This window comes from Columba livia, chromosome 1 (assembly GCF_036013475.1).
Source record: "Columba livia isolate bColLiv1 breed racing homer chromosome 1, bColLiv1.pat.W.v2, whole genome shotgun sequence".
NCBI classification, from domain to species: Eukaryota; Metazoa; Chordata; class Aves; order Columbiformes; family Columbidae; genus Columba; species Columba livia.
The window spans coordinates 1,710,305-1,737,660 of record NC_088602.1 but is presented as its reverse complement, the minus strand read 5'-3'; the positions used below and the strand labels follow the sequence as shown (position 1 = coordinate 1,737,660).

At 59.9% G+C, this 27,356-nt stretch overlaps 1 protein-coding gene across 1 annotated transcript; it reads right to left on the bottom strand.

The window, feature by feature from the left end:
• Nucleotides 1-706: 706 nt before the first annotated feature.
• Nucleotides 707-25,523, bottom strand: ARRB1 (arrestin beta 1). The gene is made up of 16 exons (XM_065049714.1): nucleotides 25,288-25,523; nucleotides 11,845-11,875; nucleotides 11,062-11,122; nucleotides 10,501-10,545; nucleotides 8,566-8,762; nucleotides 8,433-8,492; nucleotides 8,266-8,333; nucleotides 6,609-6,744; nucleotides 6,440-6,524; nucleotides 6,272-6,344; nucleotides 3,972-4,109; nucleotides 3,211-3,294; nucleotides 3,064-3,087; nucleotides 1,845-1,915; nucleotides 1,500-1,551; nucleotides 707-983 (listed from the first exon to the last, which is right to left on the bottom strand). The coding sequence occupies exons 1-16, from the start codon at nucleotides 25,305-25,307 to the stop codon at nucleotides 872-874; spliced, it is 1,257 nt and encodes a 418-aa protein (XP_064905786.1). The 5' UTR covers nucleotides 25,308-25,523; the 3' UTR covers nucleotides 707-871.
• Nucleotides 25,524-27,356: the final 1,833 nt, after the last annotated feature.

Genomic DNA, 27,356 nt, shown 5'->3' with positions numbered 1-27,356 from the left:
GGGGGGACTCAAAATCCATGGGGGGAGACCCGAACTCCATGGGGGGGACCCAAACTCCATGGGGGGGACCCGAAATCCCAGGGTAGGGGCAAGAAGTGTTTCTGGAGTCCCCCCAGGTGCTGGCACCGTGCGGGAGGTGACACGGAGCTCCCGTCCCCACGTGTCACCTCCATGTCCCCTGGTGTCACCCGGCTGCGAAGCCGGTTCCTCCAGGGGTGTCAAAACCGAATAAACCCCTAAATTTGGGGGGTTTAAGGAGGATTTGGGGGGGGAAAGACCCGGGGAGGGGGGACACCCACCTGTCTTCCCAGCTCCAAACCGCAGGTTGAGTTTTGATGGGGATAAGCCAGGCTTAGGTCTTAGGCAGGGTCTAAGGGTTAAGCCAGGCTCGTGCATCCCGGGGAAGGGGACACATGCAGCAAAGGGCCAGAAGAGAGGGGGGACAAAGGGGATGTGCCCTTTCCCATGAGCTGGCTTGCTTAAAAAACACCCCCCCCCCCCCCAAAATTCTCCTGCAACCCCCCCCAGTAGCAAACTGGTCCCCTCCCTGGACTGATATAAAAGAGGCGGCTCATAGGAAAGGGGGGGATGGATGGGGAGGTTGGGGGGGACAAGGTGAGGGGTGCTGCGCTCCCCCCCCCCCAAAACCTCCAGCACCCCCCACAATAGGGAGGGGGAAACATCTGGATGAGAAGTGACGACACGGCACAGCTGGATGGTTATAATTGCTGTCGCCATCGGGCGATCCATAGGTAGAAATTAAAAAAAAACACCGAAAAAATCCAAAATTAATAATTATACAAAATAAAACAAGAAGCCGAACGCGACGGACGTTCCCGGGCCGGGGGGGGGGGGACACACAGACGCTCGTTTATCTGTCGTTGAGCTGGGGGGAGTTTGTCCGCTCGTCCTCGTCCTCCTTGTCGTCCTTCATGCCCTTGAGCCGCTGGCGGGCAAAGTCTTCGAACACGATGTCGTCATCGCTACGTTTGGGGACAAAAAGGGACAAAAAGGGGGCGGGGGATTTATCGGAGCGGGGGGGGGACCCACCGCTGGGGTTTGTCCCCACGTGTTGGGCTTTTGGCTTTTAAACCCCCCCCCCAAGCTGATTCCTCCAAGTTTTGCCAACTCTTTGCCCCTTGAAGAATCGCAAACACCCCCCAACTTAAAATCCACTTATCCCGACCCAAACGCAAAGCCCGGGATTAACGGGGGGGGGTGCAAAGTGGCTGTGGCATTGCTACCCATGGGGACAATGCGGGGACACCGCGGGGACACCGTGGGGACACCCCCCCACCACGACGCGATCCCGGCGGGTCTTACTGCGCTTGTTCCTTTTAGTTTGCATTGTATTGTTTGGAAAGGCATGCGGGGGGGTGGCGAAAGGGGGGTGGAGAGAAGTGCGATTGGGGTGACGTGCACAGCGCAGGGGGGGTCAATGTTTTCCTAGTGGGGGGGGGGGGGGGGTCCAAAATTCAAATGCTTTAATGATCTCTTACTTTGTGTCGAGCTCGATGAGGTTCGTATCAATGGGCGCTTCGTGCTCTGGAACTGAAGAGAGGGGACGGGGTTTAGTCACTGATGTCACCAACAAGATGTGACCCCCCCCCCCGCCGTCACTGTTTGGGAGGGCGATGGGGACACCCCCATGGTTTTAAAGCTGGGATTTGCTGCCCCATGCGGCTTAACGGGGGGTGAAAATCTCTCCGGAGCAAAATGATCCCTCTGCCCCCCCCCCAAAAAAAAGAAATGACCCCCCAAAAAAATAAATGACCCCCCCCCAAAAAAGAACTGACCCCCCCCAAAATCACACCCCATGGCGTGGGGGGGTGTCGGACACTCACCGTCCCGGTGAGGAGGTTCCTCCTTGGGTTTGGGGTGCATGAGCGTGAAGGGCAGCTCCACCGCCACGTCGCTGCGAAATACACAGTGCGGGGGTGGAAATTTGGGGTTTGGGGGGGGGGAAATTTGGGGTTGGAGGGGGGAAATTTGGGGTTGGGGATGGGGCAGAGTAAATTCCATGTTTAGGCAGCTGGGGGGGCCACAAAGCTGGGTTAAAAATGGTGTTATGGTCGTTATAGTGATCATGTTTCTTGGTTAAGCTTGACTTGGTGGTTTGGGCTCGGCTTAAACCCCCTTCGGGATTAGGGGGGAACATGTGGGCAGGGTTGGGGGGGACATGGATGCACCGTTAAGGGTATTTGGCAGCAGATTTGGGGGGACACACCAATAGAGTTGGGGGGGGACACGCTGGCAGGACTGGGGGACACAGCAGCAGAGTTGGGGGGACACACAAGCATGTTTTGGGGGGGACACTGGCAGGATTAGGGGGGACATGGCCACGTGGTCAGGTGGATGTGGCAGCAGATTTGGGGGGGACACACCAGCAGAGTTGGGGGGGACATGCAGGCAGGGTCAGGGGGACACTGATAGGACCGAGGGACATGTCAGCAGAGTTGGGGGGACACAAGAGCACATTTTGGGGGACACACAGTGGGACAATTAGGGGGGACATGCGGGCAGGTTCAAGGGGATGTGGCAGCAGATTTGGGGGGGACAGCAGCAGGGTTGTGGGGGGGACACCAAGAGGACTGGGGGACACACCAGCAGAGTTGGGGGGACACACAAGCACACTTTGGGGGTGACATCAGCAGAGTTGGGGGGACACACAGGCAGGGTTAGGGGGATGGGACAGCAGATTTGGGGGTGACACCAGCAGGGTTGGGGGGACATACAAGCGCATTTTGGGGGGGACAACAGGAGGATTTGGGGGGGGACATGTAGACAGGGTCAGGGGGATGTGGCAGCAGATTTGTGGGGGACACAAGCACATTTTGGGGGGGGGACACTGGTGGGATTAGGGGGGACACGTGGGCAGGGTTGGGGGGATGTGGCAGCAGATTTGGGGGACACACCAGCCAACTTGGGGACACATCCAAGCCATGGTGCCCACGGTGACCCCAATGTTGGTGACACCCCGAGGACAAACGTGGGGTGCGGGTGGCAGCGGAGGGGACCGAGGAGGGGGTGCAGTGGCAATTTAGGGGTGTCTGGGGGGGTTACCTGGAGGCGAGGTCTCCCAGCAGGCTGGTGTGGGACAAAGGGGACAACACATCAGTCACCTAAGGACACCCCCTTGTCCCCAACCTTGTGTCCCCGCCACCCCATGAGCCCCAGAGGAGGTTCGAAGGGGGGGTCCCCAAAACTCACCCTCCTCGGGACACCACCAGCTTCACCTTGACCTTGTAGGACACAATGATGCCCAAGATCTCCTTGTTGGCTCCATCCCGCAACCTGCAGAGGGGGAACAGTGAGGGGGGGCATGGGGACAATCTGGGGGGGTCACAGGGTATAGGACCCCAGGAGTGGGTTTTGGGGGGTGCAGGAGCCCCAGGGGTGTTTTTTGGGGCTTCACAGGGCACTGGAGGCCCAGGGATTACTTTGGAGTGGCTTGCAGAATGGTTTTGGGGGGGTCACTGGGCGCAGGATGGTTTTTGGGGGGTCACAGGGTGCAAGATGGTTTTGAGGGGGGTCACTGGGTGCAGGAGCTCCAAGGATGTTTTCTGGGGGGCGGCTCACATGATGCAGAACCCTGGGTACGGTTTTGGGGGGTCACAGGGCACAGGATGGTTTTGGGGGAGCCACAGGATGCAGGAGCCCCAGGGATTGTTTTTGGGGGGTCACAGGGCTCAGGATGGTTTTGGGGGAGTCAGAGAGTGCAGGATGGTTTGGGGGGGGCAGTCACAGGGTGCAGGATGTTTTTTGGGGGGTCACAAGGCATAAGATGGTTTTGGGGGGTCACAGGGCACAGGGTGGTTTTGGGGGGGCTCACAGGGTGCAGGATGTTTTTTGGGGGGGGTCACAGGGTATAAGATGGTTTGGGGGGGTCAGAGGGCACAGGATGGTTTTAAGAGGGTCACAGGGCTCAGGATGGTTTTTGGGGGGTCACAGGACGTTTTTGGGGTGCTCACAGGGTGCTGGAGGCCAGGTTGGTGTCCTCGTGCTTGAGCTTCCCGTCCAGCGCCAGCCCCCGCTTCTCCCGGTTGTTGGCCAGGAAGGGCGTGAGGGTGTAGACCTTGCAGAACGTCGAGCTGGGGGCCACCATGTCGCTGGGGGGGACAGTCACCATCAGCCCCAGCTCCAAAGCCCACCTCTAACAACCCCAACCTGGACATCTGCAGCCCAGCCTGGAGAACATCTCCATCCCATCCGAAACCTGGAGAACATCTCCACCCCATCCACAACCTGGAGAACACCTCCATCCCATCCGAAACCTGGAGAACATCTCCATCCCATCTCCAACCTGGAGAACATCTCCATCCCATCCCCAACCCGGAAAACATCTCTATCCCATCCCAAACCTGGAGAACATCTCCATCCCATCCGAAACCTGGAGAACATCTCCATCCCATCCACAACCTGGAGAACATCTCCACCCCATCCACAACCTGGAGAACATCACCATCCCATCTCCAACCTGGAGAACATCTCCATCCCATCCCTAACCCGGAGAACATCTCCATCCCATCTCCAGCCTGGGGAACATCTCCACCCCATCTCAAACCTGGAGAACATCTCCATCCCATCCGAAACCTGGAGAACATCTCCATCCCATCTCCAACGTGGAGAACATCCCCATCCCATCCCCAGCCTGGAGAACATCTCCATCCCATCTCCAACCTGGAGAACATCTCCACCCCATCCCCAGCCTGGAGAACATCTCCACCCCATTCCCAACCTGGAGAACTTCTCCACCCCATCTCCAACCTGGAGAACATCTCCATCCCATCCCCAGCCTGGAGAACATCTCCATCCCATCTCCAACGTGGAGAAGATCCCCATCCCATCCAAAACCTGGAGAACATCTCCATCCCCTCCACAACCTGGAGAACATCTCCATCCCATCCGAAACCTGGAGAACATCTCCATCCCATCTCCAACCTGGAGAACATCTCCACCCCATCCACAACCTGGAGAACATCTCCATCCCATCTCCAACGTGGAGAACATCCCCATCCGATCCCCAGCCTGGAGAACATCTCCATCCCATCTCCAACCTGGAGAACATCTCCACCCCATCCCCAGCCTGGAGAACATCTCCACCCCATTCCCAACCTGGAGAACATCTCCACCCCATCCACAACCTGGAGAACATCTCCATCCCATCCGAAACCTGGAGAACATCTCCATCCCATCTCCAACGTGGAGAACATCCCCATCCCATCCCCAGCCTGGAGAACATCTCCACCCCATTCCCAACCTGGAGAACATCTCCACCCCATCTCCAACCTGGAGAACATCTCCATCCCATCCCCAGCCTGGAGAACATCTCCATCCCATCTCCAACCTGGAGAACATCTCCATCCCATCTCCAACCTGGAGAACATCTCCTTCCCATCCCCAACCTGGAGAACATCTCCATCCCATCCCCAACCTGGAGAACATCTCCTTCCCATGACCAGCCTGCAGAACATCTCCATCCCAGTCCCAGCTTAGTGAACATCTGCATCTGAACTTCAGATCCCACCCTAGCTTAGTGAACATCATCCCAACTCCAGATCCCACACAGATATCTCCATCCCAGCCTGGTGAACATCCTGTCCCAACTCCAGACCCAGCCTAGATATCTCTGTCCCAGCCTGGAGGATGTCTCCATCCCAGTCCCATCTTGGTGAACATCTTCATCTGAACTTCAGATCATTCCCCAACATGGTGAACATCAACCCAGCTCCAGACCCAGCCCCGATATCTCCATGCAGCCCAGTGAACATCGCCATCCCAACTCCAGGCCCAGCCTAGAGAACATCTCCATCCCATCCCAAGCCTGGAGAACACCTTCTTCCCAAGACCAGCCTGAAGAACATCTCCATCCCAGTCACAGCTTGGCAAACATCATCCCAACTCCAGACCTAACTCAAACATCTTCATCTAGACTGGTGAACATCTCCATCCCAACTCCAGATCCAACAGAGATATCTCCGTCCCAGCCTGAAGAACATCTCCGTCCCAGTCCCAGCCTGGTGACCATCTCCATCCCAACTCCAGACCCAGCACAGCAACATCTCCACCCCTCCCCCAGCTTGAAGTTCATCTCCAGCTGGTGAGACGCAGAGGTTGATGTCCCCCATGGTGCCATCCAAGAAGGTTCTCCCCCCAGGACCTGCTCACTGGATGCACCATCCCATAGCTCTGAAGGTTCTGCACCAGGGCAAGAGAGCCCCAAGGCTCCTCTGATGTCCCCAGGTCCCTTTGCCATGTCCCCAGTACTCACTCAGCGTCCTCCACGGCCACCGGACACTTGTACTGGGCGGTGTTGAAGAGGCAGATGTCGGCGTACTGGCGCACTGCGGGGAGAGATGGAGACACGGGGGTCGGGGACATCAGGGATGGCCACCACAGGGACATCAGACGGGGTGTGGAGTGACACCCCGTTCCTCACCTGAGATCTTGATCTTCTTCACTGTCTTGTTGGTGTTGTTGGTGACGTGGACGTTGACACTGATGGGTTCTCCGTGGTAATAGATCTACGAGGAACAACAGGGCGGGCAGTGAGGTCCACGTCCTCGCTGAGATCACCCCACCGGTGTCCCCAGCCTGTCCTCACCCACCTCCTTGTCCAAGGACGCCTCGAGGTGCAGCGGTTTGTCCGACATGAGGAACTGCCGCGTGGTCTCTGCCATGGGTTGGGGACCGGGGCGCTCTGGCGCATATTGGACCTTCCGGATGACCAGGCGGACCGAGTTCCTGGTTGGGGGGGACATGGCCAGAGGAGAACCCAGGCGTCCGGCTGCCCTCACGCTGCCCGTGCTGTCTTGGCCCATTTTGGGGCCAAATCCCTTTCTTCTCCTGGTCTGGGGTCATGGCAGGTTGGGGTGGTGGGGGTGTCCATCCCAACCCCAGGATCATCCCTCACCCATCCCAATCCTGGAGAACATCTCCAGCCTGGAGAAAGTCTCTGTCACTGCCCCGGCTTGGGGAACATCTCTGTCCCATGACCAGCGCGGAGGACATTTCTGTCCCAGGCCCAACATAGAGGACATCTCTGGCTCAACTCCATCCTGGTAAACATCATCATGCTAACTCCAGTCCCAGCCTGGAGAACATCTCCATCCCAGCCCCAGCCTGAGGAACATCTCCATTCCAACCACAACCTAGAGAACATCTCCATCCCAGCCCCAGCCTGAGGAACATCTCCATCCCAACCACAACCTAGAGAACATCTCCATCCCAGCCCCAGCCTGAGGAACATCTCCATCCCAACCACAACCTAGAGGACATCTCCATCCCAGCTCCAGCCTGGAGAACATCTCCATCCCAGCCCCAACCTCGAGGACATCTCCACCCCAGGACGAGCCTGGAGAACAGCTCCATCCCAGCCCCAACCTAGAGGTCATCTCCATTCCAAGTCCAGCCTGGAGGTCATCTCCATCCCATGACCAGCCGGCAAAACATCTCCATCCCAGCTCTAGCCTAGAGGACATCTCCAGCCCAGGCCCAACCTGGAAGACATCTCTGCCCCAGGCTCATCTAGAGAACATCTCCATCCCAGCCACAGCTCAGAGAACGTCTCCAGTCCAGGTCCAGCCTAGAGGACTTCTCTATCCTATCCCAAGCCTGGAGAGCATCTCCTTCCCAAGACCAGCCTGGAAAAGATCTCCATTCCAGCTCCAGACCCAACCCAGACATATCCATACCAGCCTGGAGGACATTTCTGTCCCAGGTCCAACCTGGAGGACATCTCCACCCCAACTCCATCCTGATGAACATCATTATGCCAACTCCACCCCAGCCTAGCAAACAACTCCATCCCAGCCTGGAGGACATCTCTGTCCCAGCCCACCCTGGAGAACATCTCCATCCCAACCTAAACGATATCTCCATCCCAGCCCCATCATGGAGGACATCTCCATCCCAGCTCCATACTGAAGAACATCACCATCCCAACCCCAACCTAGAGGACATCTCCATTCCAGCCCCAACCTAGTGAACATCTCCATCCCAGTCCCATCATGGAGGACATCTCCATCCCAGATCCATCCTGGAGAACATCTCCATCCCAACCCCAACCTAGAGGACATCTCCATCCCAGCCCAGCCTGGAGGACATCTCCATCCCAACCCCATCATGAAGGACAAATCCATCCCAGTCCAATCTCACCCATCATGGGTACCAAACCAGGGCGCCCCTTCCCCACCGTCAGGTCACAGCCCCCACCAAAACCCCAAAGATGCCACCACCCAGCCCAGACAGATCCTCTCCACTCACCTCTTGTGGATTTTCTCCTCCAGGTTCTCGGCGCAGAAAGCTTTGACCTCGTAGTCCACCCCGCAGGCCTGGACACCAGGAGTGGGCAGAGAAGGTGGCACAGAACCCCTTTGTCACCCCACCGCGAGGTGACCCCAACCGGTGCCACCAAGACGGGTGGACCTTACCTTCCCTGTATCCTCTGGGCCCGGCTGCAGCGTGACGGAGCAAGGCAGGTTGGGGGGGATCTGGGGAGGAAACAGGGGGTCAGGAACAGGGTCGGGACCTCATTGTCCCCGTTGTCACCCGCTGCCACCCTACCTCAAAGGTGAAGGGATAGGCGTGCTCGCCCAACTTCTTGATGAGCCGCTCCTGGAGCCGCGTCAGGGGCTTCTTCTCCTCGGGCAGTGGGGGGAAGGCTTGAGCGTTGGCCACGAAAAGGTCCTTGCGGAACGTCAGGCCCAGCACGTCCAGGTCCTCACGGCCATAGCGGAAGGCGCAGGTCAGGGTGACGAAGACTGGGGAATGGGACAAGGGGGTGGTGATGACGTGGTGTGGTGGCATCGTGGTTTATTGGCATTGTAACGTAGTGGCATCATGGTTTGGTGGCACCATGGTGTGGTGGCATCATAACATAGTGGCATCATGGTGTGGTGGTATCGTGGTTTGGTGGCATTGTGGTGTGGTGCTATCATGGTTTATTGGCATCATAGCATAGTGGCATCATGGTTTGGTGGTATCATGGTGTGGTGGCATCATAACATGGTGATATCATGGTTTATTAGCATTATAACATAGTGGCAAAATGGTTTGGTGGTATCATGGTGTGGTAGCATCATGGTGTTGTGGCATCATGGCTTATAGACATCATAACATAGTGGCATCATGGTTTGGTGGCAGCATGGCTTGGTGGCATCATAACAGGGTAGCATCATAACATGGTAGCACCCTGGCATGGTGGTATCATGGCATGGTGACATCACAGCATGGTGATATCAAGGCATGGTGACATCATGACATGGTGATATCATGGTTTGGTGGCATCATGATGTAGTTGGTACCGTGACATTGTGGTATCATGATGCATGGACTCCACAGCATGGTGGCATCATGGCATGGTCGTATCATGGCATGGTGACATCATGACATAGTTGGCATCATGACACGGTGGTATCATGACGCATTGACTCCATGGCATGGTGACATCATGGCATGGTGGTATCATGGTGTGGTGGCATCACAGGGCGGTGACATCACAGCACGGTAATATCACATCATGGTGACGTCACGTCGCGGTGACATCATGTCATGGTGACATCATAGCATGGTGGCACCATGGTGTGGTGGCATCACAGGGCAGTGACATCACAGCACGGTAATATCACAGTATGGTGACATCACGTCGTGGTGACATTATGTCATGGTGACATCACAGCACAGTGACATCATACCATGGTGGCAGCATGATGTGGTGACATCACTGCACAGTGAGATCATGTCAATGTGACATCATGACATGGTGGTATCAGGGCACGGTGGCATCTTGACACGGTGACCTCACAGTATGGTGATATCACAACATGGTGACATCACGGCATGGTGGCATTGCGGCACACTGACACCATGGCATGGTGGCATCATAACATGGTGGCACCATGGTGTGGTGGCATCTCAGCCTGGGGACATCACAGCACAGTGACATCACATCATGGTGACATCCTGGTATGGTGTTATCATCGTGACATGGTGGTATCACAACATGCGGACATCACAGCATGGTGACACCGTGACATAGTGGTATCATGACAGGGTGACACCATGGCATGGTAGCATCATGGTGTGGTGACATCCAGGCATGGGGACATCACAGCACGGTGACATCATGGCACATTGACATCATGGCATGGTGGCACCATGGTGTGGTGATATCACTACATGGTGACATTACAGCATGGTGACATCATGCCACGGTGACATCATGGCAGGGTCACATCATGGTGTGGTGGCACCATGTTGTGGTGGCATCACGGCTCACCCCGGTGCCACCAGCATGCGGTGGTGGCTCCCAGGAGGTGCCGTGGTGGGACATGGGGACACAGCCCCAGGACACCCATTGCGGGGACCCTCATCCCCAGGGGGCTGCAAAATGTCACCTGAGCCACCCAAGGCAGGACCTGGTCCCCTGTGGTGCCACCCAGGTGCCCCCTGCGGTGTCACCCGGTGTCCCCAGGCGCAAGGGGCCACGGGAGCCGTTACCTTTCCTCTCCTTCAGGTACTCGGGGTCCACCAGCACCACGCCATCTGCAGGGACAGCAGCGTCAGGGGACACACCACGGGGACAGGGGACACATTGTGGGGACAGGGGACACGTTGTGGGGACAGGGGACACTGCGGGATCAATGGAAACACTGGTAGGGACAAGTGGACACACTGCGGGGACAGGGGACACCGTGGGGACAGGGGACGCGTCGTGAGGACGGGGGACACCGTGGAGACAGGGGACACATTGTGGGGATGGGGGACACCATGGGATCAATGGAAACACTGGCAGGGACAAGGGGACACACCACGGGGACAGGGGACACATCACAAGGACTGGGGACACTGTGGGATCGGGGGACACACCATGGGGACAGGGGACACACGACAGGGACAGGGGACACTCCAGGGTTAGGGGACATGCTGGTGGGGACAGGGGGACACCACAAGCTCAGGGGACACACCATGGGGACAGGGGGACACCCCAGGGTTAGGGGGAGATGCCAGCAAGGACAGAGGGACCCCCAAATTGAGTGTCCCCCCCATGTCCCCACATACCCACGGGGTCCACCACATCGATGTGATCCACGAAGTCCCTCTTGCCCAGGTAGACGGTGAGCTGGGGGGGACAGAGGGGACAGGGGGCCCTGTCACCACCCACTGGGGTCCATCACCCCCGCCGTCCCCACGTGCCACCCCATCCCAGTGGCACCTTAAAGCTGGTGGCATCTCCAAAGCCTGGAAGCCACCCAGATGTCCCCAGACCTGGTGGCATCTCCAAAGCCTGGAAGCCACCCAGATGTCCCCACACCTGGTGGCATCTCCAAAGCCTGGAAGCCACCCAGATGTCCCCAGACCTGGTGGCATCTCCAAAGCCTGGAAGCCACCCAGATGTCCCCAGACCTGGTGGCATCTCCAAAGCCTGGAAGCCACCCAGATGTCCCCACACCTGGTGGCATCTCTAAAGCCTGGAAGCCACCCAGATGTCCCCACACCTGGTGGCATCTCTAAAGCCTGGAAGCCACCCAGATGTCCCCACACCTGGTGGCATCTCCGAAGCCTGGAAGCCACCCAGATGTCCCCACACCTGGTGGCATCCCCAAAGCCTGGAAGCCACCCAGATGTCCCCACACCTGGTGGCATCTCCAAAGCCTGGAAGCCACCCAGATGTCCCAAGACCTGGTCACAAGCCCCTCCCCACCCCCGCCGTGCCTCAGTTTCCCCTTCCGCTGGCTCAGGCAGATCATGGGGCATCTCTGGGATTTGGGGACGTGCCCGCCCCCCACAGCATGATTTGGGGGGGTATCACCCTGGTGTCCCCCCATGTCACCCCCCCCTTACCTTCCCGTTTGGACTGGCTTTCTTAAACACCCTGCAAGAGAGAAAAGGGGGTCAGTGGGGGGCACATTCACCCTATAGACCCTATAGATCCTACAGGCCATAGAGAGTAGAGAAACCCTATAGACCATGGGGGGCACAGAGACCCTATTCCTGCCCCATATGACACTGGGGAGCCCATATGGTCACCCCCGAACCCTAGAGACCATAGGGGGCACAAGGTGCGTGCAAAGTGTGTGCAAGGTGTGTGCAAGGTGCATTCAAGGTGTGTGCAAGGTGCATTCAAGGTGCGTGCAGGGTGTGTACAAGGTGCGTGCAAAGTGTGTGCAAGATGTGTGCAAGGTGTGCGTGCAAGCTGCATGAAAAGTGTGTGCAAGGTGTGGGCAAGATGTGTGCAAGGTGCCGCGCAAGGTGCGTGCAAACTGTGTGCAAAGTGTGTGTGCAAGGTGCCTTGCAAGGTGTGTACAAGGTGTATGCAAAGTGCGTGCAAAGTGTGTGCAAGGTGCCTTGCAAGGTGCGTGCAAGGTGTGTGCAGGGTGCCAACAAGATGCATATAAGGTGTCTTGCAAAGGGCGTGCAAGGTGCGTGCAAGGTGCGTGCAATGTTCGCAGATGCTGGGAAAGCCGGAGGGCTGGGTAGGGACTGGCAGGGACGAGCAGGGACGGGCAGGGACGGGCAGGGATGGGCAGGGACGGGCAGGGACGGGCAGGGATGGGCAGGGACGGGCAGGACGGGCAGGGATGGGCAGGGATGGGCAGGGATGGGCAGGGACGGGCAGGACGGGCAGGGATGGGCAGGGATGGGCAGGGACTGGCAGGGATGGGCAGGGATGGGCAGGGACGGGCAGGGACGGGCAGGGACTGGCAGGGACTGGCAGGGACTGGCAGGGACGGGCAGGGACGGGCAGGGACGGGCGGGGACGGGCAGGACGGGCAGGGATGGGCAGGGACAGGCAGGGACGGGCAGGGACGGGAAGGGACGGGCAGGGCGGGCAGTGCTCTCTGCACACAGCCTGGCAGCGGCCGCCGGCTCGGGCTGTGCTGGATTATCCCTCCCGGCTGCCAAATCCCATTAAAACCATCCGGCGGATTAACGGCGGCGGGAAAAGGAACTCCTGGGGCACCGCTGGGCTGGGCCCAAACCCGGGGGTCCCGAGGGCTGAGTCCTGCGGGCGAGGGGAGCTGCCTGCAACCTGCTGCCTGTGTGCTGCCTGCAACCTGCTGCCTGTGCGCTGCAACCTGCTGCCTGTGTGCTGCAACCTGCTGCCTGTGCGCTGCAACCTGCTGCCTGTGTGCTGCAACCTGCTGCCTGTGTGCTGCAACCTGCTGCCTGTGCGCTGCAACCTGCTGCCTGTGTGCTGCAACCTGCTGCCTGTGCGCTGCAACCTGCTGCCTGTGTGTGCTGCAACCTGCTGCCTGTGCACTGCAACCTGCTGCCCGTGTGCTGCCTGCATCCTGCTGCCTGTGTGCTGCAACCTGCTGCCTGTGTGTGCTGCAACCTGCTGCCTGTGTGTGCTGCAACCTGCTGCTTGTGTGCTGCCTGCATCCTGCCTGCAACCTGCTGCCTGTGTCCTGCAACCTGCTGCCTGTGTGCTGCAACCTGCTGCCTGTGCGCTGCAACCTGCTGCCTGTGCGCTGCCTGCAACCTGCTGCCTGTGCGCTGCCTGCAACCTGCTGCCTGTGCATTGCAACCTGCTGCCTGTGTGTGCTGCAACCTGCTGCCTGTGCGCTGCCTGCAACCTGCTGCCTGTGCATTGCAACCTGCTGCCTGTGTGTGCTGCAACCTGCTGCCTGTGCGCTGCCTGCAACCTGCTGCCTGTGCATTGCAACCTGCTGCCTGTGTGCTGCCTGCAACCTGCTGCCTGTGTGCTGCCTGCAACCTGCTGCCTGTGTGCTGCAACCTGCTGCCTGTGCGCTGCCTGCAACCTGCTGCCTGTGTGCTGCCTGCAACCTGCTGCCTGTGTGCTGCAACCTGCTGCCTGTGCGCTGCCTGCAACCTGCTGCCTGTGCGCTGCCTGCAACCTGCTGCCTGTGTGCTGCCTGCAACCTGCTGCCTGTGCGCTGCAACCTGCTGCCTGTGCGCTGCCTGCAACTTGCTGCCTGTGTGTGCTGCAACCTGCTGCCTGTGTGCTGCAACCTGCTGCCTGTGCGCTGCCTGCAACCTGCTGCCTGTGCGCTGCCTGCAACTTGCTGCCTGTGTGTGCTGCAACCTGCTGCCTGTGTGCTGCCTGCAACCTGCTGCCTGTGTGCTGCAACCTGCTGCCTGTGTGCTGCCTGCAACCTGCTGCCTGTGTGCTGCAACCTGCTGCCTGTGTGCTGCCTGCATCCTTTTGCTTGCATTCTTCTGCCTGCATCCTGCTGCCTGTGTGCTGCCTCCACCCTCCTGCTTGTGTTCTGCATCCTTCTGCCTGCATCCTCACTGCCTGCATTCTGCTGCTTGTGTTTTGCCTGCATCCCGCTGACAGTGTGCTGCCTGCATGCCACTGCCTGCATTTCCTGCCTGCATCCTGCCTGCATTTGCTGCCTGCATCCTGCCTGCACCTGCTGCCTGCATCCTGCCTGCACCTCCCCACTGGCCTTTGACAGCAGCTCCCAGGGACCTGCTGCGTGTGACAGGGTGACCCGTGTCCCCAGGCCAGGGTGACCTGTGTGTCAGGGTGACCGTCACCCCCCTGCCTGCATGTCGGGTGACTGTCACACCCTCCCCTGCGTGTCCCCACACCCCTGGAACCCTGTGTCCCTATCCCCACATCCTTGCATCCCTGTGTCCCCACATCCCTGTGTCCCCACATCTCTGTGACCCACACCCCTGTGACCCCACACCCCTGTGACCCTGTCCTCATGTCACTGCATCCCAGTGTCCCTGGAACCCTGTGTCCCTGTGTCCCCACATCTCTGCATCCCCACATCCCTGGAACCTTGTCCTTGTCCCCTCAACCCTGTGTCCCCACATCCCTGCATCCCTGTGTCCTGACACCCCTGCATCTTCACGTCCCTGGTACCCTGTCCCACTCCATCCCTGTGTCACCACATGCCTGTGTCCCCACATCTCCACATTCCTGTGTCTCCGGAACTCCATGTCCCTACAACCCTGTGTCCCCATGTCCCCACATCTCTGCACCCCCATGTCCCTGTCCCCACACCCCTGTATCCCCACATCTCTGCATCCCTGTGTCACTGGGGCCCCATGTCCCCAAATCTCTGCATCCCTGTGTCACTGGGACCCCGTGTCCCTGTCCCCACATCCCCTTCCTGAGTGGCCTCTCCTTGGGTTTGGGGACAAAGCTGAGGCGGGATGAAAAGGCGGCGTTAATTTGCTGTAATTAAATAAATGAGGGGGAAATAAAGGGCCTGGGCTGGCTGGGGAAGGGCACAGCGTCGATAATCAGCGTTTCCCCCTCCCTGCGATTAATTAATTAATCAGTTTTTAAGGCCGAGGGATTGGCAGAGCACCCAGCCCCGAGAGCTGGGGATGGAGGGGGCGATGCCACCTCCCAAGAGCAATTAACAGCTGGGTTTTTCAGGGTAATTAATGAGTTGTTACAGCAAAGAGAGATGGGGAGCACCCTCCGCCACCCCAGCACCCAGGGGACACCCCGGAGAGGTTTCGGGGTGCTGGGAACCCTGGGAATGGAGCCAAACACTGGGTGGGGTGGGGAGCGGCGCTGGCTCCTGCCCAGCCCTCGTTACACAAACGAAGCCGCTAACGAACCCGGGCCAAGGCCGATCGATGGCGCCGCGAGCAGGAAACTATTACTCACTCGGCACCGCGGCACCCGCCCCACGGCCCCACGGCACGGGGTGGGGACCCCACGGCACGGGGTGGGGGCCCCACAGAGCCTGAGACCCACACAACCCCGTGCTATGGGTGCAGGAGCCCCATAGAACTCAACACCTACACAACCCCACATTATGGGTGCAGGAGCCCCATGGAACTCAACACCTACACAACCCCACATTATGGGTGCAGGAGCCCCATAGAACTCAACACCTACACAACCCCACATTATGGGTGCAGGAGCCCCATAGAACTCAGCACCTACACAACCCCACATTATGGGTGCAGGAGCCCCATAGAACTCAGCACCTACACAACCCCACATTATGGGTGCAGGAGCCCCATAGAACTCAACACCTACACAACCCCACATTATGGGTGCAGGAGCCCCATAGAACTCAACACCTACACAACCCCACATTATGGGTGCAGGAGCCCCATAGAACTCAACACCTACACAACCCCACATTATGGGTGCAGGAGCCCCATGGAACTCAACACCTACACAAGCCCACATTATGGGTGCAGGAGCCCCATGGAACTCAACACCTACACAAGCCCACATTATGGGTGCAGGAGCCCCATGGAACTCAACACCTACACAACCCCACATTATGGGTGCAGGAGCCCCATGGAACTCAACACCTACACAAGCCCACATTATGGGTGCAGGAGCCCCATGGAACTCAACACCTACACAAGCCCACATTATGGGTGCAGGAGCTCAGGGGTGACCCCAAATAATGGGTGCGGAGACCCACAGAATCCAAGACCCACGCTATGGGTGCAGGAGACCTTCACGGTCTCGTGCTATGGGTGCAAGAGACCAGGTTGGCCCCACACTATGGGTGCTGAGACCCACAAAATGCCATGCTATGGGTGCAGGAGCCCCACTGAACCCCATGCTATGGGTGCAGGAGCCCCATGGAGTCCAAGACCCACAAAAGCCCACACTATGGGGGCAAAAGCCTGGGGTGGCCTCATGCTATGGGTGCAAAAGCCCCACAGAGCCCAAGACCTACATAACCCTGTGCTATGGGTGCAGGAGTCCCCCATAACCCCATCCTATGGATGCAGGAGCCCTGCACAGCCCCACATTATGGGTGCAGAGACCCACAGAGCCTGAGACCTTCATGGTCCCACACTATGGGTGCAGAAGACCAGGCTGGCCCCACATAATGGGTGCATGAGCCCCATAGAGCCCAAGACCTTCATGGTCCTACACTATGGGTGCAGGAGCCCTACAAAACCCCATGGTATGGGTGCAGGAGCTCTGCCCAGCCCCACATAATGGGTGCAGGAGCCCCATAGAACCTAAGACTCACGTGGCCCCACACCATGGGTGCAGGAGACCAGGCTGGCCCCACACTATGGGTGCGGAGACCCACAGAGCCCAAGACCTTCATGGTCTCATGCTGTGGGTGCAGAAGCCCCAAAGAGTCCCACACTATGGGTGAAGGAGCCCCATGGAGCCCAAGACCCACATAGTCCCATACTATGGGTGCAGGAGCCCCAAGGAGCCCAAGACCCACATGACCCCATGCTATGGGTGCAGGAGCCCCATGGAGCCCAAGACCCATATAGTCCCATGCTATGGGTGCAGGAGCCTGGGGTGACCCCACATTATGGGTGCAGGAGCCCCACAAAACCCAAGACCTTCATGGTTCCATGCTATGGGTGCAGAAGCCCCACAGATCCCCATACTATGGGTGCAGGGGCCCCAAGGAGCCCAAGACCCACATGACCCCACGCTATGGGTTCAGAGCCCTGCACAGCCCCACATGATGGGTGCAGGAGCCCCATAGAGCCCCAGACCTTCACGGTCCCATGCTATGGGTGCAGGAGCCTCACAAAACCTTGTGCTATGGGTGCAGAAGCCTGGGGTGGCCCCACATTATGGGTGCAGGAGCCCCACAGAGCCCAAAACCTACAAGGCCCCATGCTATGGGTGCAGGAGCCCCACAAAACCACATCCTATGGGTGCAGGAGCCCCAAAGAGCCCAAGACCCACATGACCCCATGCTATGGGTGCAGGAGCCCCACAGATCCCCATATTATGGGTGCAGGGGCTCCAAAGAGCCGAAGACCCACATGACCTCATGCTATGGGTGCAGGAGCCCCATGGAGCCCAAGACCCATATAGTCCCATGCTGTGGGTGCAGGAGCCTGGGGTGACCCCACATTATGGGTGCAGGAGCCCCACAGAGCCCAAAACCTACAAGGCCCCATGCTATGGGTGCAGGAGCCCCACAAAACCGCATCCTATGGGTGCAGGAGCCCCAAAGAGCCCAAGACCCACATGACCCCATGCTATGGGTGCAGGAGCCTGGGGTGACCCCACATTATGGGTGCAGGAGCCCCACAAAACCCAAGACCTTCATGGTTCCATGTTATGGGTGCAGAAGCCTCACAGATCCCCATACTATGGGTGCAGGAGCCCCAAGGAGCCCAAGACCCACATGACCCCACGCTATGGGTTCAGAGCCCTGCACAGCCCCACATGATGGGTGCAGGAGCCCCATAGAGCCCCAGACCTCCACGGTCCCATGCTATGGGTGCAGGAGCCTCACAAAACCTTGTGCTATGGGTGCAGAAGCCTGGGGTGGCCCCACATTATGGGTGCAGGAGCCCCACGGAGCCTGAGACCCACATGACCCCATGCTATGGGTGCAGGAGCCCCACACTATGGGTGCAGGAGCCCCACAGAGCCTGAGACCCACATGACCCCATGCTATGGGTGCAGGAGCCCCACAGAGCCCCATGCTATGGGTCCAGGAGCCCGGGCTGCCCCCCAGAACACGAAAAGGAGGAAACACAGAGCGTTCCCTCCCCCTCTGGCCCTTCCTGGTGTGGAAACACCAGAGCCACCGGGCAGGAAATCCTGTCACCGCCGGTGACTTCCCGGTGTCCCCCGTGTCACTTGGCACCGCCGCCAGGCCACATCCTGCCCGCCTCATTGATCCGGTGCCTTAATGAGCTCGTTAGGTACACGCTAACGATCGCTTTATTTGGCGGCTGGTCATCGAGCGGGGTCCGTTTGATGTCTGTTGGGGAGATTGAGGAGGATTTGATTTCCCTTGGGGACATCGATCGCCTTTGAACTTGGGGGCGGAGGGGATGGACAGACGGACAGGTTTTTACAAGCTCTCACTCTAATGGGGCCGGCGGGCAGGTCTAATTAGCCAACACCCTCGTTAGAAGGGACCTCCGGGGGATAACGGAGCCGCAACCACATCTGCACAACCACATCTGCACAACCACATCTGCACGCCCCGGCACGACCCGGCGGCCGGTGGCTCCGGGCCCGGAAAAAACAGAGTGAGTGTGAACCAGAGGTGAGCCCGGAGCATCACGTCCCAAAAATGAGAGCACCCCGCGGGGCCGAACGCTGCATCCCGCTGCGTCCTGCATCCCCCTGCATCCCTGCATCCCCCCTATATCCCACATCCCGCTGCATCCTGCATCCCCCTGCATCCCCCCTATATCCCGCATCTCGCTGCATCCTGCATCCCCCTGCATCCCTGCATCCCCCCTATATCCCGCATCTCGCTGCATCCTGCATCCCCCTGCATCCCTGCATCCCCCCTATATCCCGCATCCCGCTGCATCCTGCATCCCCCTGCATCCCCCCTATATCCCGCATCTCGCTGCATCCTGCATCCCCCTGCATCCCTGCATCCCCCCTATATCCCGCATCCCACTGCATCCTGCATCCCCCTACATCCCTGCATCCCTCCTATATCCCGCATCCCGCTGCATCCTGCATCCCCCTGCATCCCTGCATCCTCCCTATATCCCGCATCCCACTGCACCCGGAACCCCCCTATATCCCACATCCCACTGCATCCTGCATCCCCCCTATATCCCACATCCCACTGCATCCTGCATCCCCCGTATATCCCGCATACCACTGCATCCTGCATCCCTGCATCCCCCCTATATCCTGCATCCCACTGTATCCTGCATCCCACTGTATCCCACATCCCGCTGCATCCTGCATCCCCCCTATATCCTGCATCCCACTGGATCCTCCATCCCCCTACATCCCTGCATCCCTCCTATATCCCACATCCCACTGCACCCTGCATCCCCCTACATCCCCCTATATCCCACATCCCCCTGCATCCTGCATCCCCCCTATATCCCGCATCCCACTGCATCCTGCATCCCCCTACATCCCTGCATCCCCCCTATATCCCGCATCCCGCTGCATCCTGCATCCCTGCATCCCCCCTACATCCTGCATCTCACTGCATCCCACTATATCCCACATCCCCCCTACATCCCTGCATTCCCCCTGTATCCCTGCATCCCCCTATATCCCACATCTCACTGCATCCCCCTATATCCCACATCCCCCCTACATCCCGCAAACCCCTACATCCCACATCCCCCCTGCATCCCACATTGCCCCTGCATCCCATATCCCCCCTACAACCTACATCCCCCCTACATTCCACATCCCCCCTACATCCCTCCTATATCCTACATCCCCCCTATATCCCGCATCCCCCCATATCCTGCATCCCCTCTGCATCCTGCATCAATTCTATACCTCACTGCATCCCCCCTACATCCCCCTTTGTCCCTGCATCCTCCTTCATCCCTATATTCCATATCCCCCATATATACCACATTCCCCTGCATCCCTCCTATATCTCACATCTCCCCTATATCCTGCATCCCCTCTGCATCCTGCATCACTCCTACATCCCGCATCCTCCTTACATCCCACATCCCCCCTATATCCCGCATGCCACCGCACTCATAATGTGGGACCACGAAGGCCTTGGGCTCCGTTGGGCCCCTGCATCCCTGTATCCCGCATCCCCCTGCATCCCCACATCCTGCTGCATCCCTGTATCCTGCATCCCGCTGCATCCCTCTATCCTGCATCCCGCTGCATCCCTATATCCTACATCCCGCTGCATCCCTGTATCCTGCATCCCGCTGCATCCTGCATCCTGCTGCATCCCTGCATCCTGCATCATCCCTATATCCTACTGCATCCCTGTATCCCACATCCCGCTGCATCCCCACATCCTGCTGCATCCCTGTATCCTGCATCCCGTTGCATCCCCACATCCCGCTGCATCCCTGTATCCTGCATCCCGTTGCATCCCCACATCCCGCTGCATCCCTGTATCCTGCATCCTGCATCATCCCGCATCCTGCTGCATCCCTGTATTCTGCATCCCGCATCATCCCCATATCCTACTGCATCCCTGTATCCTCCATCCCACTGCATCCCCACATCCCGCTGCATCCCTGTATCCTGCATCCCGCTGCATCCCGCATCCTGCTGCATCCCTATATCCTACATCCCGCTGCATCCCCACATCCTGCTGCATCCCGCATCCTGCTGCATCCCTGTATCCTGCATCCCGCATCATCCCCATATCCCACTGCATCCCTGTATCCCACATCCCGCTGCATCCCCACATCCTGCTGCATCCCTGTATCCTGCATCCCACTGCATCGCCACATCCCGCTGCATCCCTGTATCCCGCATCCCGCATCATCCCGCATCCTGCTGCATCCCTATATCCTACATCCCGCTGCATCCCCACATCCCGCTGCATCCCTGTATCCTCCATCCCGCTGCATCCCGCATCCTGCTGCATCCCTATATCCTACATCCTGCTGCATCCCTGTATCCCAAATCCCGCACCATCCCGCATCCTGCTGCATCCCTGTATCCTGCATCCCGCTGCATCCCCACATCCCGCTGCATCCCCACATCCCGCTGCATCCCCACATCCTGCTGCATCCCTGTATCCTGCATCCCGCATCATCCCCATATCCCGCTGCATCCCTGTATCCCACATCCCGCACCATCCCGCATCCTGCTGCATCCCTGTATCCTGCATCCCACTGCATCCCCACATCCCGCTGCATCCCTGTATCCTCCATCCCGCTGCATCCCGCATCCTGCTGCATCCCTATATCCTACATCCCGCTGCATCCCCACATCCCGCTGCATCCCTGTATCCTGCATCCCGCATCATCCCCATATCCCACTGCATCCCTGTATCCCACATCCCGCTGCATCCCCACATCCTGCTGCATCCCTGTATCCCGCATTCCCCTGCATCCCCCTCATCCCGCATCCCGTGCCAAGCATCCCCCGGCCGGTCTGGAATTCCACCTTGTTGAGGAACGGGCCCTGGAGCGGGATGCGGGATGTGTCTGGATCCTGCTCATGATCACCCAGGAGTTCGTTCTCCAGATACCGTGCGGGAAGCGGGAGGTTCCCCGGCCTGGCCCACCTCCCTCCTGCTCCCCCCGTGCCCATCCCGGAGCGCCCCAGGGACACTGGAGCATCCTGGGGACACTGGAGCATCCCCAGGGACACTGGAGCATCCTGGGGAACACCGGAGCATCTCCAGGGACACTGGAGCATCCTGGGGACACTGGAGCATCCCCAGGGACACTGGAGCATCCTGGGGACACTGGAGCATCCTGGGGAACACTGGAGCATCTCCAGGGACACTGAAGCATCCTGGGGGACACTGGAGCATCCCCAGGGACACTGGAGCATCCTGGGGGACACTGGAGTATCCCACAGGGACACCGGAGCGTCCCAGGAACACCAGAGCATCCCAGGGGGGCACTGGAGCACCCCTGGGGACACGGGATCAGCCTCAGGGGCACCAGAGCATCCCAGGGACACCAGAGCATCCCCAGGGACACTGGAGTATCCCTGGGGACACTGGAGCATCCCAGGGACACCAAAGCATGCCAGGGACACTGGAGCATCCTGGGGATGCCAAAGCATCCCGGAGGACACTGGAGCACCCCTGGGGACACCAGAGCACCCCTGGGGACATAGGAGCAGCCTCGGGGGCACCAGAGCATCCCAGGGACACCAGAGCATCCCCAGGGACACTGGAGTATCCTGGAGGGCACTGGAGCATCCCCAGGGATACCAGAGCATCCCCAGGGGATCCCCAGGGGACACCAGAGCATGCTGGGGGGGGGACACTAGAGCATCCCAGGGACACTGGAGCAACCCCAGGGGACACTGGAGTATCCCCAGAGACACTGGAGCATCCTGGGGGACACTGGAGCATCCCAGGGAGGCTGGAGCATCCCCAGGGATACCAGACCATCCCCAGGGGACACTGGAGCATCCTGGGGGGACACTGGAGCATCCCAGGGACACTGGAGCATCCCCAGGGATACCAGACCATCCCCAGGGACAATGGAGCATCCTGGGGGGACACTGGAGCATCCCAGGCACACCGGAGCATCCTGGGGGGATACCAGAGCATCCCCAGGGGATCCCCAGGGGACACCAGAGCATGCTGGGGGAGGACACTAGAGCATCCCAGGGACACTGGAGCAATCCCAGGGGACACCGGAGTATCCCCAGAGACACTGGAGCATCCCCAGGGGACACCGGAGCATCCCCAGAGACACTGGAGCATCCCCAGGGGACACCGGAGCATCCCCAGGGATACCAGACCATCCCCAGGGGACACCGGAGCATCCCCAGGGATACCAGACCATCCCCAGGGGACACTGGAGCATCCTGGGGTGACACTGGAGCATCCCAGGGACACTGGAGCATCCCCAGAGCATGCTGGGGGGGGACACTAGAGCATCCCAGGGACACTGGAGCAACCCCAGGGGACACTGGAGTATCCCCAGAGAGACTGGAGCATCCTGGGGGACACTGGAGCATCCCCAGGGACACTGGAGCATCCCCAGGGGACACCGGAGCTTCCCAGGGACACTGGAGCATCCCCAGGGATACCAGAGCATCCCCAGGGGACACTGGAGCATCCTGGGGGGACATTGGAGCATCCCAGGGACACTGGAGCATCCCCAGGGATACCAGAGCATCCCCAGGGGACACTGGAGCATCCTGAGGCGACACTGGAGCATCCCAGGGACACCAGAGCATCCCCAGGGGATCCCCAGGGGACACCAGAGCATGCTGGGGGGGGGACACTAGAGCATCCCAGGGACACTGGAGCAATCCCAGGGGACACTGGAGCATCCCCAGGGATACCAGACCATCCTCAGGGGACACCGGAGCATCCTGGGGTGACACTGGAGCATCCCAGGCACACTGGAGCATCCCTGGTGACACTGGAGCATCTCAGGATACTGGTCCCAATAATTATTTGATGGGGCAGGACGTGACCGTGGGGACAGCCCAGTGACATCCCACCATGGCGCTTCCAGCCACAGGGAAGCCACCACAGGCCACCAAAGTGTCCCGAGGCCACCACGGCCACCCCTGGGTGCCGGGTGAGAGGAGCCGGGTGGGGGAAACGGGGTTTTTTTTTTGAGAAGCTGCAAATAATAAGGTGACACGTTCGGTGGTGGCTCCACCGAGTCGCTTCCTCCAGCTCTTCCCACCTTCTAAGGGGGTTCGGAGAGATGTTGGGGACGGTGACACGATGACGCACGGAGCTGCACCCCCCAAACCCGAAGATGGCTCCTGGGGATCCCCCCGCACCCTAAATCTGCTCCTCACCCTGCATGGGGCACCCGGAGCCATGTGGGGACCCCAAATGTCACCAAACTGGGGGGTGGCAGACAGAGCGGGGACACCCAGGAAAAGTGGGGTGACCCCAGGGAACCAGCAGAAATGACGCATTTTGGGGTGGCCGGTGCTAAAGCCGCCCAACACCCCGACCCCTCTTTGGGGGGAATCCAAGCAGATTTGGGGCTCCAGAAGGGACGTGGGGAGGGGGGAAATTCAGCACCTTAATCCCCCCCCGCTCCAGCTCACCGGGGCAGCCCAAAAATCTCCTGAGGGGGACAAACCCAGCTGCGGATCTCAGGAACCCCAGGGGTGCGCCAGCCTCATCCCCGCTGCTCCAAAATTGGGGGGTTCCCCCCTCCCATCACCCCCCTAATTCTGGGGGTGCCCACCCACTCCAGTTCTCCAAAATTGGGGATGCTGGGACATGGGGGGATGTGGGTGTTGGACCAGCAGCACCCCAGTATCAACCCCCCAACCCCCAAAACGCTTTGAGGGGTTCAGTGGGAGCCCCCAAACTCCATCGTGCCCCCCCAAATCGCTGCAGCGTTTCTGGAAGGTTCTGCCAAAATCAGGCCGGACCCCCCCCCGTGTTGAGGTGGCATCGGTGGCATCGGTGGCATCAGTGTCACCCCCCAGGTCGTGACATGGGTGGGGATAGAGGGGAGGGCAATGTGACCCCCGCACAGCGTGGGGGACCCCTAAGAACCCTCAATAATTAATAATGGGGACACCCAGGGGGACAACGAGCTGTCACAAAGGGGTGACAGATGGCACCGGAGTGTCACCCCCACGGTGACACCCAGGCTGTCACAAGAGACACCCCAAGCCCCCCCCATGCACGGGCTGGGGGGTCCCCAGGGTCCCCAAACCCCAAAAAACCCTTTCGTGGGGTGGGGTGACCCCGGGGGTGGCCACAAGGTCCCCAAATAACGACGGTCGCAGCGGTGGCTCCCGGGGACCCCCCGAATGCCACTGGGGGGCCCGTGGGGGTCATTGGGGGGCCCTGCCCGAACTACAATCGGGGAAAAGCCGAGGTGACACCCCCCCCCATAAACCGCAACGACGCGAGGGGACCCCGGAAGCGACCCAGGGGACCCCCCGGTAGCCCCGGGCAACCGCGGCGGGCTCGGCGCAGACACCCCCGGGGTGTCCCCCCCCCCAAAACTCACCGGGTGCCTTTGTCTCCCATGGCCCCGCCGATCCGGGCAGCTCCGCCGGGAAGCGCCGAGCGGGGCTTGGAAAATTACTGGCTGGATGGTGGAGGGGGAAGAGGCGGCGGCGGGGAGGGCGCTGGGCCCGGTACGGCCCGGTACGAGCTCGGCTCAGATCGGCTGCGCTCGGCCTCGCTCGGCTGCTCTCGGTTCGGTTCGGCTCCGCTCAGCCCCCCGCTCCGTTCGGTTCGGCCACGCTCGGCTCTGTTCGGCCCCTCTCGACCCCCCCACCGCTCGCTCAGCTCGGCCCCGTTCGCCTGGGTTCGGTCCCGCTCGGTTCGGTTCAGCTCTTCTCGGCTCCGCTCAGCCCCCCGGCTCGGTTCGGTTCGGCCACGCTCGGCTCTGTTCGGCCGCTCTCGGGTGGGTTCGGCCCCTCCGCTCGGTTCGGCCACGCTCGGCTCGGCCCCGTTCCCCTGGGTTGGGTCCCGCTCGGTTCGGTTCGGCTGTTCTCGGCTCGGTTCGGCTCCGCTCAGCTCCCCGCTCGGTTCGGTTCGGCTGTTCTCGGCTCGGTTCGGCCCCGCTCGGCCCGGGCGCTGCCGAGCGCAGCCCCGCGGCGCTGCCGCTGCCGCCGCCGCCGCCGCCGCCGCCTCCGCCCGCCCCCGAGCGAGCGCGGCCCCGGGGCGGGGGGCGGCGGCACGCGCGGGGCCACAGGGGCGGGGGGGGAAACGGAACGGGGAAGCGGGAAGGGGGAGCGGGGGGGGGGGGGTGACCGGGCTGCGCGCGCGCGGGGACACCCGGAGGGACAGCGAGGGGGAGGGGCGCCCCCGCGTGCCCGGAGAGGGACCTGCAGGGTGGGGGACAGACCGCGGGGACACGCGCGCGGGCGCACGGGCACGTGCACTCGTGTGCGCGCACACACACGCACACATGCGTGCACGCACCCATGCGCACGTACATCTGTGCACACGCGTGTGTGCACACCCGTGCACACGCGCACAGGTGCGCGCACATAATGTGCACACAATGCGTGCGCACGCACGTGGGCGCGCGCACACTCGTGCACACACAGCTTGCATGTGCACACCCCCCCGGGTGCACACGCATGTGCACACACCCGTGCACACACGCGCATGCACACACACCCCACCATGTGCACATGCACACAACGTGTGCACAGACACACACACACATTCACATGTTCACACCCATGTGCACACGTGTACACATGCACAGGTGCATGTACGTAATGTGCACACAACACGTGCACACACACGTATGTGCACACACACACACATCCACGTGTTCACACCCATGTGCACACGTGTACACAAGCACAGGTGCATGCACGTAATGTGCACACAACACGTGCACAGACACGTATGTGCATACACACACACCCTCCATGTGCACACACACACACACAAGTGCACATACGCGCACACACACACTCCCCGCATGTACACATGCACACACACCTGTGCACACGCATGCATGTATGTGCACACGTACATACATGTGCACACACACATACATGTGCACACACATGCACACACCCCCCATAGGCACATGCACACAACACGTGCACACACACGTGCACACAGCACATGTGCACACATACAAACACGTGCACATACACATGCTCACCCCCCATGTGCACATGCACACATGTGCATACACACGCACACACACCCCCATGTGCACACGCATATATATATGCACACACACATATGCGTATGTGCACATGCATGCACACACACCCCCCATGTGCACATGCACACATGCACATACACACAGCACACATGTGCACACACACACGTGCACACACACACGCACACCCCCCCATGCGCACACGCACATACACACACATGCATATGTGCACACACATGCACACACCCCCCATGTGCACATGCACACAACACACGTGCACACACACGTGCACACAGCACATGTGCACATGTACAAACACGTGCACATACACATGCTCACCCCCCATGTGCACATGCACACATGTGCATACACACACACGCACACACACCCCCCATGTGCACACGCACATACATATGCACACACACATATGCGTATGTGCA

What these genes read in the sequence shown, in the direction of transcription:
- ARRB1 (XM_065049714.1), bottom strand. Translation starts at nt 25,307, where the DNA reads ATGGGAGACAAAGGCACCCG. An exon ending in AACCTGGCCTCCAGCACCCT is followed by an intron (nt 3,295 to 3,971) that starts GTGAGCACCCCA and finishes CCCCCTCTGCAG; the next exon opens with GTTGCGGGATGGAGCCAACA. An exon ending in CTGGGAGACCTCGCCTCCAG is followed by an intron (nt 1,916 to 3,063) that starts GTAACCCCCCCA and finishes TGTATTTCGCAG; the next exon opens with CGACGTGGCGGTGGAGCTGC.